This window comes from Drosophila navojoa, chromosome X, assembly GCF_054131105.1.
Source record: "Drosophila navojoa isolate 15081-1374.11 chromosome X, UAZ_NAV_1.0, whole genome shotgun sequence".
Classification (NCBI taxonomy): Eukaryota; Metazoa; Arthropoda; class Insecta; order Diptera; family Drosophilidae; genus Drosophila; species Drosophila navojoa.
Window position 1 is genome coordinate 18,585,370 of NC_142895.1, and position 11,498 is coordinate 18,596,867.

Genomic DNA, 11,498 nt, shown 5'->3' on the forward strand with positions numbered 1-11,498 from the left:
ACAGTCAACCACCAAACACCAACCACCAAACAGAAAAACTCTATATCTCATCGAAATACAAATTCTCTAACAGATAATACCGAAAATACCAACAAACTACCGAAAAAATACCAATGCAATATTGAGAAAATACCACAAAAATACCAAATTGTTGCCCAGTTCTGCGGCGCTTTTATAGATATTCAAAATAGCAAAAGAATGCAAAATTGTAGCGTTTATCCATTTTGGGCTAAGACTTAATAATAAAATGTATTTAAGCAATTCTTTTCTTCCACGATTCAACATTTAAAAGGGATGCATATAAATAATACTAATTACGATTTACGATTTACGCATTACGAATATATATATATATACATATACATATATACATATTTATATACTTAACATATATACATATGACAAATTTATTTAGCTAATGATACGAATATTTGCTCAATTATTGTAGCAGCTGCGCCGACAAATGGCAAAACTTTAATTACAATCTAATGTAAACTTTTTATTCCATCGAAAACGAAATCAAAATCAAACAAAATAAATACAAAAAAAAATCAAATAAAAATAAAAATGAATTTTAAAAACTAAATAGAAAAGCAATCTTCTTTTATGTGAGGGGAAGGGGAATAAATTTATTCTAGTATATTGATATAAGAGTTCTTTGAGTATATTGGGGATTTATTTAATATTTATTAATAGCCATCTGACAGCACAATATAATTGGGGCATATTAGTTCGGAGGATATATACTAATAATAGTCAGAGTATATGCTAAACATAGTCACGGGAAATACCAGCTCTATGAGCTATACAATTAATATAATAATAATAATTTTATAATTTTTGTTTTCTCTTTCTTTCAATATGTTTTCCTATACATATAGTATATTCTATATATACGAATAAATTTATTATGTTATATTTATTATATATTCTAGTAACCTTTTCTCATATTTTCCTACTCTTTCTTTCAGTATTTTTTCGTATAAATATATAGTATATTCTATATATACGAATAACACTATCCACTTTCACTTTCTCTAACTATAATTGTCAAGCAACGGCCAAAAGATGATGAGCTGCCATCAGTCTTAACTATGTCTGCAGTACTGAGTATGTGCTAGTCGAGCATTGCCATTTTCAGTGCATACTCAACTTGTTTAATTATCACAGGCCGAGTTAAGCTTATTGCTATTTCATATGGTTACAGCTGTAATGTGGCCCTAATTAATCCTCCATTCTAGCTAATTCATGTTTAAGCACGGCCCTTATATATACATATACACATACATACATGTGCACACGTGTGTGTATGTTGCTCTTACACGAGCTGCCCAATTGACAGCAAATCAAGCCGAAAACCTTTTGTCCACAGCTGAGCCAGATAATTTGCCGAAATTTAAAAACTAAATTACCATATGAAATTCCCATATATGTATATATATATATATAGAAGAGCATGTGTATGTGTATGCCACACAATATAAGGCAACAATCAGTGCAAGCAACAGCTATGGGCCGCTTTTCACTCGAGCTGCGGTCAGCAGCAGTTGGTTCCCAAGGCGCAAATTTAGGCGTTGGCTCGGCTCGGCTTGGCTCGGCTCGGACGCTGCGTTGGCAAAAGTCACATTAATGGTCATGTAACGGAAGCCAGTCAAGTGCTCAGCCAGCAAATTATTAGGGGTAGCCACACACACACACACACACACACAGCCAGCCAGAGAGAGAGAGAGAGAGCGAGAGGGAGAGCCTCTCAACGAGCTATGCGGCGTATGCGTAATATCTGTTGTCAGCTCAGTCGAGGGGCGAGGCCATTCAATTTAAATACAATATGTTTATATAAAAGCATATTTGTGTAGCGCTTAGTTATATATGTAAAATATGCCTGATTGCTTTCCACTATTGTCCAAAAGCTATTTGGGCTCCATTCAACTTCAATTCCTTTGACAGTTTAGCTCGTCGAGCTGTGGTTGCGTTTGCTTTGCTTTGCCTTGCTTTGCTCGGCTTTTGCCTTTGCTGTTGCTTTGCTGTGGGGCCTGGCGCCACTTGAGACTGGCAAAAGTTTCTCTTTTTATTTTTAATTAAAAGGCCCGGCTCGGGCTTTTGACTGATTAACAACGTGGGCCGGCCTTTGGGGATCCGGAAGCTGCCAACGGCTCCGCTCCCCCCACTTGGCTAACTCATTTTGGGCCAATTTGAGCGCCCGGCGGCCGCAGCTCCATTTTGTTATCCACAAATTTTGATGTGTTCGTTCCTATTTATTTACTTATTTATTTATTTATTTATTTATTCGCATATCTGTTTTTGATGTCTGTAAATTTTCGCATTTACGGCCGTTATTTCTAATTAATTTTAATGAGCGCTGAACGGCCATAAAGGCTGGCCCCAAGAGGGACGCCCCATCGACCCACGCCAGCCCATCAGCCAGCCTTTGTGTGTGCGCTCTTTGTTATCTGGCTGATTGATATATAGCTAATACTTCAATACTGATATATTGAAGCTGCCAGTGCGTGTGTCTGCCATATCCGAGCGGGGTCCACATAAATCATAAGCTCTGCCCCCTCCCCTTTTTATTTTGCAGTCATCCAAATACTCTGCCCGTCTGTGGATATGGAAACTCTTGCACTGGCTGACTGAATGAAACATGTCCAGGATTTGTTGACTTGACTAGAGTCGATTACGAACAAACAAATAAATCGGCATATGAAATCATCAGCTTTTTTACTCTATATCGAATTGGATTGGGAAACAAATAAGACAACCATTGAAAAATAAATATGGTTTTGTTTTCTCTTACATAAGAACTCTCTAACTCAGAGAGATGATCCTTGAAGGGCGCCTATTCGAGCTTCACACAGAGCCACATAGATCTCGCATAGTATATGGAATATTTATATATATATACATATGTATTCATATGTAGCCACAATCTCATATAAATTTAAAAAGTGTATTTAATCTTCGTTCTCTTATTTACTCACATTATCATTATCATTATCATTATCATACATATGTACATAATTACGTTAATATAATAGGAATTGTCGTTGGTTAAACGACGATAAATCAGTTGAGTTTCAGCCTGAATTGTAGGGGCCATTGATGCTCTTGGTCATTATGGGGGTCGACTAATGTAATCGCAGTCATTAAAATGTTGATTTTATATAGTTGATACAAGAGGCAAATAATGCTGAAGGAACTATCCCAACAACCCATTGAATGAGTGAGCTAAAGCGATCGATGCGAACATCCACTCGTCTTATTTCAATCTCTGATTATATAAGCTTTACCTATTACCTTTATTTTTAAGTAAACTTCTACTTTAAATACTCATCTAATCATTTTTGTATATTTATAGAGTGCAAATACATTTCTTTTGTACCCATACTCGAATACCCTTATTGCTGAGGATGATAGATATTTCACATGTACCTTACCTATAATATAATACCTATAACTATAATACCTATAACTATATAATATAAAATAAATATATTTATATTCTATATTTAATATTCAACATAAACACATTATTGACTGATTGAATTTTCGAGTTATTTAATTTTATTCATGTCTCTATGTAATATAAAATATAAATCGGTTTTCCGAACGGGTTGCGAACTGTTTCGCTCGACAAATCATTTTGGTGTTTGCTGCCTGCTGCCTCAATATCCAAATTTCATTTCATTCAAAATTTATTGACTGCAATTTCGTTTTGTTTGGTGCGATGATCGACGTTGGAGTTCAACTGTTTTTCTGTGTGTTTTGTTTTGTGTACATACTATATATATATGTAGATAGATATCCATGACAAAGACTGCGACTTTGACTCTCAAATTGAATCGTTTGCGAATTGGCGTTTTTCTTTTGTTTTCTCTCAAATCTCAAATTCGGTTCGAGATCCGCTAATCCTTGACAATTAACTTGGCCCGCAGCAGCTTCTCCAGCTTCAGGCAGAACTCCGACTTGGCAATGCCCGCATCGAGGAGCACCTCGCCGTCCCGGCGCTTCCGCACCGACAGCGGCGGGTCAATGTCGAGCGGCTGCTGCTGTTGCTGCTCCTCCATGGCGCTGTTCAGTCGCGACGGCATCGATGCTTGCTCAGCCGAGCGCCTAACAGTGCCGCCGCCGCCACCGCCGCTGCCAACGCCGCTGCTGCTGCCCTTGGCGGTGATGCCGCGCAAATAGCTGTAGCCGGGCAGCCAGCGGCGCAGCAGGCGATCCAGTCGGGCCAGCGGACGCAGCTTGGACATGCGTTGGCTGCCGCTATCGTTGATGCTGTCCGTCCCATTGGAGCTGTTGCTGTCGCAGCTGCTGTTGTTGTCCCTGTCTAGCCTGCTGCCGCTGCGGCTGCTAGCCGCCATAACTGACGCCGTCGCCGTCGCCGTCGCCGATCGCCCTCCGCCATCCGTACCAGCGCTGAGTCGCCCGAGCGTGAGATCGGTGCGGCGTGACATTTGGTTTGGCATGGAAGTATCCTACGGGTGGTAGTTAAGTTCCAGAAACAATACGTACTGTACCGGCCTAATTTGTATTGTAAAAAATATAAACAAAAACTGAGCACTGAAAAGATTCGCAGGGAGCTACCAAAATTCCAACACATGACAATTTACGCCCAGGGCAGCCTGATTCCGGCTGTCAATTCAAGGGTACATAGACAACAAATACATGTGTGTGTGTGTGTGTGTGTGTGTGTGTGTGTGTGTATTGTGGCATATTTGTGGTCATGCACGTGCTGACATATCGGAGCGTACGTGCTGCCATTGCTGTCCAGCTTCCTGCATCCTGCCAGCTGCATCCTGCCAACTGCATCCTGCTGCTTGATTTGTCGCTGGGCATTATAAGCTTAATGTGTGTGCGTGTGTGTATGTGTGTGTCTGTGTGCGACCCTTGAATGACAGGGCACTTTGGGGCTACAGTTGGAGCTACGCAGCGACAGTTGCAAGCGCAGCCACCCCAACAGCACAAAAACCTGCAATCCCCATGCAACTAAATCTCGCACAGATAAATGACAGCATTGCGACTTTAAGACTCACGCCCCAACTGCACCACCAGCACCACCAGACAGAACAAGGAATAAGTAAATGAACTAATAAATGTGCTTGCAGCTCAGAACCGAAATATTTTATAAATTGAGCTACATTTGCAGCAATTGCATTTCACGCTTGATTCATGTAAATTGCTTTCTCAAGATTAAAGTCCAAAGGCCAAGACGAGAGCTCAAGCACTGGCGCCAGCCAGCTCTAAGAACACAATTCTGTGTTGTTAATAAACCCAAATACTCTGACGAAAACGAATGATTCAAGAGCAAGTGAGAGAATGAGAGAGCTGCCGTCGGGTAGTATCGACTGTGCAATACTCATGCACAGTGCAACACGAGTTGAGTCAGATTGAAGTTTGGGATGTATATATAGCATATAGCATATAGCATATAGCATATAGCATATAGCATATAGCATATAGCATATAGCATATAGCATATAGCATATAGCATATAGCATATAGCATATAGCATATAGCATATAGCATATAGCATATAGCATATAGCATATAGCATATAGCATATAGCATATAGCCGATTTGCAATGGGAAGAGATCTTAATACCTTATAAGAGGAGGTTGCCCACGAGTAGATAATCAACATTCCACTCTTTAATCTCAGACAGACAGTCGAATAGCCAGCAGATCTAACCCTTGTGAAAGCGTATAAGAAGTTATAGGAACTTCAAATTGAGGTATTTTAGACAAATCCAATTTCCCTTGGAGATCTGGAACCATTTCTCTCCTTTCTGTCTTCTGGCTATAAAAGACTTTGCAGCGTTAAGAAAACAAAAGTTGCATAAAACTAGCAAAAGTTAAATGAATTTAACTCAGATAAATGCGAGGCGTCAAAGATACTTTCGCGTTGGCTTTAATGCAAGTGGAGCAGGCCGACGCAGCTGCGCAGCGTGAAATGGAATCGGAATTAGAACTTTTTGTTGTTGGCGAATGTCTAACGACTTGCAGATGAATGGAAAAGTATAATGAGGCGCAGGGGCAGGAGCAATCAAACAAAGCATAAAAACTCATTTGCCAAGGCCAAGCACACACATGTGTGCGTGCGTGTGTGTGTGCGTGTGTGTGTGTGCATGTGTGTGTGTGCGTGTGGCATAAGGATAAATAATAATATTCAATTAAACATCACGCTTGCATAATACATAATAAACTGCCAAATGTGGGCATTGTGGGACAAGAATACTCAAAGCAGATGTTGATGCTGCTCCTGCTCCTGCTTCTGCTGCTTCTGCTATTCCTGCTCCTGCTGCTCCTGCTGCTCCTGCTGCTACTGTTTTATTTGTTGCTTAGCTTATCTGAAAGCGTTTATAATTGAAAAAGTTTTGCGCTACGCTGTGTGTCGCCATGGCCGTTGCGTTCCACTGCCACGGCTCCTGCTCGGCTTCCACTCGACTTGCCGTTCACACTTCATATTTCACTTAGAGCTGCCGCAGCAGCAGCCACAGCCGCATTTGCAGCCTATTTCGCCTCACGCTATGCAAAGACGGTTGCCTCTTGACTTGGATCGGAACCTGGCCTTTGACACCGGCTTGACTGAGATTGCAGATAGGCTTTGTAAGCTCCCCCACCCCTCTCTCGCTCCCTCTCTCTCTCTCTAGGGAGAGACATTGACAGACAGCCGCGGCACAATGCGATCTGATCTTACCTAGCTTATAGCTCCGCCTGTGCCACGCCCCCTCTGGCTGTATTTGGTCTCTATTTGCTTTGCGTGTGCGTGTCTCTTAACGTGTTTATCATGTTCATCTTGTTATTTATTATTTACACGCAGCACGAACTGCTGCTCCGGCTGCTGCCTCCAAGTTCTTGGCGCCAATTTGCATATTTCAAATTAAATTGCTACACGATGTTCTGGAAATTGAGCGCAATGCCAAAATTAATCAAATAAAACGAAAAACATGCGAAAACCGAAAAACAAATGAGCTGAAACAGCTTCAACAACTTCAAGATCAAGCTAGATTTTAATTTAATTCGGTTCATTTAAGAACTTTAGACTAGCCAAATGAATTGAATAAATATTTGGTATATATATTTGCACTCATTCTCGTAAGTGAAAGGAGTATATTAGTTTTGTGGCATGCCCGTCTTGCTATTCGTCTGTCCATAAACCATGCCGACGCTATTGAATCCTCCTGAATATACTGCAATTATGGGTTGTTAAGTGTTTCATGATACGCCCACTAGAGGCGTGGCAAATCGCAAAATCCAGAGACCATGGCAGTTGAGCTGCTACAGAGCTGAAATATCGGAATACATGCTCGGATTAATAGCACAAGTTCTATAAGATATGGAGGCGTGGCAATTCGGCTAGAACTGTATCTTGGGGGCGCGGATCTGACAGCCGTGAGTGAGTATTCAACAGTCGGTCAAGCCCGTCCCACCTGCTCATGTTTCAGACTATGCAAAATTTGTCCTTGAGTAATTTTTGCACTTTCTAAATGCTGCAGTAAAAATGAAATATTTTATTTATTTTGCAGTAAATAAAATTTCCATTTAAATGCTATCAAAGGGAGGTTGCGCTGTGTAATCTGCGTAATTTACCAGAATGTCTCATAACTTTGCAAAGTCTGTCGCCAATCAGAGGCGAGATCTCTAAAGGAACTTGTTTTCATTTCATTTTCATCATTTTCATCAGCGGTTGCTTAGGTGGACGGCCAGTTGGCCAGTTGGCCAGCAGCAGAAAGAGAGAGAAAATCGTTTTCAATTATAAATTCGTATGCACGTGGCTAATTAGTCCGCTGTGCAGCTGTTAATGGACTTTAATTAATTTATGCGCAGGTCGCATAATAAAGCATTGACAATGCTCGAATGGAACAACACTCAATGCCAATGCGAATGATTAATGCACAACTTGTTTTCACGTAACATGCGCAGCATGAGTCTGTGTGTGTGCCGTTTCCGTTTCCGAGCAAAAAAAAAAAAAAGAAGAAGAAGACAAAAATAAAAGAGGAGGAACAAAAGTGACGGCCAACTAGGACTGGCTGCAGTTAGTTGTCAGCTGGCAAACGGAAAATATTAAGCTGCATAGCCGCTAAGGCAGGCAGGCAGGCCGGGAGGCAAGGACACGCCTGCCAGGACACAGCGCAGCGGAAGTTCAGCCCACGCACACACACACACACACACATACACACACAGAAAGAGAGAGAGATACTTTTGAAGGTTAGCTGGCTGCGCTGTCTGGCCGCTTTGCCGAGACACTTGCAGCTGAAATTAACTAAAGTGCTGCCTACTTTGCGGCGCGTGCACAAGGGAATGCCCCTACTGGGACTAAAACTCGCATAAAATTAAGTGGAAATGCCGTTTATTAAAAAAAAAAAAAAAATGACACCACTCTGAGGTAGGGTTTAACTTAGGCCGACTGAATTCAGATCTATCAATTGAGCTAGAATATGAAAGTGTAAGGGCGTGTCGCTGCTCTGATCACTGTATATACATATAAGATGAGTACGCTCTATATTACATATATTCATGAATTAGACATGAAGCTAGCTCGATTTGTGATGACTAAAAGGTGTGAGCAACGGAATTAAGCTTGACTGAAATGCTAAGGCATTTCGTATTCCCTCAGCTCTTCAGACTGACTAAAGATATATCGTATTCCATCAGCTCTTCAGACTGACTAAAGATATATGCAGATGTAAGCATATGAATGTGCATTAATATTTTCAAATATATTATATATGAATTCAATAAATATTACAAATTTCTTATTACATTTAGCTCAGTAATATTACTATCCAGAAATTCCACTAAATATTCAAAACTTCCCATAATATAGCATGCAATATATGCACTAAATTTAAATCTCACTTAATTTATAAAATATCTCGAGTCTATTGAGCTCTACTCACACCTGCTATTGTTTTCTGAAGCTCCATTGAGCACACTTATCATAAGTCAAACCCAACCCCATGCTCCATGCCCCACTCCGATTTCAAGGCGAATGCGTAACACTTGACTACGGAAGCGAAGTTGGATTTGGGTCTGAGTATTAAATTAAATTTCAGTTGCCTTGCAGCTCTCATGTCTAATAATCAAAAAGCCGAACTAATTTACCACAATTCTGCTCAACAATAAATGTACATGGGTGGGTCCGAGAGCTCTAGGGGGAGGGACAGACAGGAGGAGACAGCAAGGAGGATGGTGAGAGGGATTTTCTAATGAAGCGTTCACAATTTGCCGGCGCATTGGCTTATGAAAACCACAAAATGCAACCACAATAAAGCGAAAATAGAAGAAAATGCAACAAATATTTAGGAAAATAGCTGATTTTGTTTAATTAAGAACAGAAGCAGAACTATTAAGTTGTAGATTTATTTAATAAACTCTAATCTGATAAACTTTATTATGTTAATAATGTTCTTCATTATTTTATTTCTATAAAATTTATTTTATTTCTATAAAACACATTCTTATCTGGCTTTCTCAAGTTCAGTCACGTCGTTAACCTTTTATATGCTTTATTTTACTTTCATTAAACTGAATTCCTTCTATAGATTTTTGGGGCCTAGATAATATAAGAATAAGGTATATGAGTCCTCTAGGCACATCTTATATGCTCCAAATAATTTTATTAAAATTAAAATAATTGGATAATTGCTAAAATAAATGCCAACAGATAATAAAATATATGCTCAAAATATCATCTTTTTAATGAGCAAATAAAACTGTAGTTCAAGCAAGTTCAAATATCCTTAAGCTTTTGCTTCAAGCTCACTTTAGTTGAAGGTTCTAGAACTGGCTGAGCTTCCTTACTTTTATCGTAAAGAATGTCCCCTGCTTGTGTAAGTTTCAAAAATTTCCCTACGACGGATAATCGAATTTCGTAAATTGTGTGCAAGTCACAGGGAAATATGCCATAAATCCCATCAATTTCCCAGTGTTTTAGTCAAGACATCATCAACGGATAATTGTATATCGTAAATTGTGTCTAACTTACAGGGATGTTTCAGAAAATTCCAGTACGATATATAAAATTAACCTGAGTTAACTAAAGCCATCACACACGAAAGCTTCACAGCGCTGCAAAAGCTCCAGATGGCCATCAGATTCGTACTCAATGTGCAGACTCACCAAATGTGCCAAAATCTGGGGAAATTGAGGGGAATCGAGTGAGAGCATGTTGAAAGGTGAATAGCAACGAGTGCACTCAACACTCAGGCCAGACTCACTCCGAGTGACAAATTGTAACGCGCTCAACGTTGAGTGAATTCCTGGCGCCGGCCGATGCGATCGGAACAGGTGTCGAGCTGTGACCTGGCTGGGAGGAGTGGCTAGTGGGGTGACAGCATCTAGTTCATCTTTCTTATTTATTGTACTTCCGATATGGGGCCCTGAGAAATTAGAGATTCAAGTTGGGGGCGGGGCAGCATCGTCGAAGATGCGAGGAAATGAGTTGTCAGGCGAACGAAGGCGGCCACCGGAGCACCGGAAAAGCCAATTAATTTGACAGCGGCCATAAACGAGCAGCAGCAGGAGCAGCCGCTGCAGCCCAAAACGCAGTCATGCGGAATGCAGAGAAATTTTTTAGGCAAGAAGCAGTAGAAGAAATTTCGGCCTGGGCAAAGATGGGGGCAGGAGTGTCAGGGAGTCCAGAAGTAACAGGAACTATCAGCACGACTTGGGACTGTGTCGCCAGTGAAGCTGCAACGGGCGTACATTGAACTCCAACTCAGGGTCGGTGCGGGTCAACACACTACACACACGCACAGGAAATTATAAGTGTGTGCGTGTGTGTGTGTGTGTGTGTGCTTGTTCACAACGCCCTTGGGCAGCTCTATGGAAATGTTGAAAAAAGGTCCCCAAAGAGACGGGCCGAGCACTCGCTGCTGCTGCCACGCAACACTTTTGGGCAGAGAACGTCGTTAACTTTGCGGCCGTGCCTCATTTGATTCTGGAGCACTCGCCCAGTCCAGGTTACCCAAATTAATGGAGTCCATAGACAGACGACAGACGACAGACGACGGACAGCCAAGAGGCGAGACAATTGTTTGCTTCCAATCTAAGGCACACTCAAGAGCTGATTAGCACAGCAAATGTCTCGGCATTTAAGTGATTTATTCATGCTCAATGCACAGAGAATTATTCAATTTCCATTTCGGTCTTCGGCTCAGTTTCGAGGCGGCCCAAAATTAATTGTCTGTGTTTTGCTTCTCTGTTTGAGCTTCCATTTCCAAACTGCAAATCTCAAAGTTTGCCTTCAAATTCCCAGTTCTTCTCACATCATCGTCCAGCTGCACTCCGCTTCGATTAGAAAGTAAAAAAAAAAAAAAGAAGAGAAATCAATTTTCATTCCATGCGTAAGACGATTGCAGTCGAGGCAGGATTGCAGTTTTCTTTTTCCGAGTCTCTGTTTATTTATTGATTTGCAGCAAATTACTATTTTGAGATGTATATCTCCAGTACATTCCTTCCGTCTTCTTCTTCATTTTGCTCCGTTTCCCCTTTTA

At 40.9% G+C, this 11,498-nt stretch overlaps 1 protein-coding gene across 1 annotated transcript; it reads right to left on the reverse strand.

Annotated features, from left to right (window-relative positions):
* Nucleotides 1–3,570: 3,570 nt before the first annotated feature.
* LOC108655846 (uncharacterized) lies at nt 3,571–4,625 on the reverse strand. The gene has a single exon (XM_018107669.2). It carries the CDS (start codon nt 4,464–4,466, stop codon nt 3,903–3,905), a length of 564 nt encoding a protein of 187 aa, XP_017963158.2. The 5' UTR covers nt 4,467–4,625; the 3' UTR covers nt 3,571–3,902.
* Between the last annotated feature and the right edge of the window lie 6,873 nt (nt 4,626–11,498).

What these genes read in the sequence shown, in the direction of transcription:
- LOC108655846 (XM_018107669.2), bottom strand. Translation starts at nt 4,466, where the DNA reads ATGCCAAACCAAATGTCACGCCGCACCGATCTCACGCTCGGGCGACTC.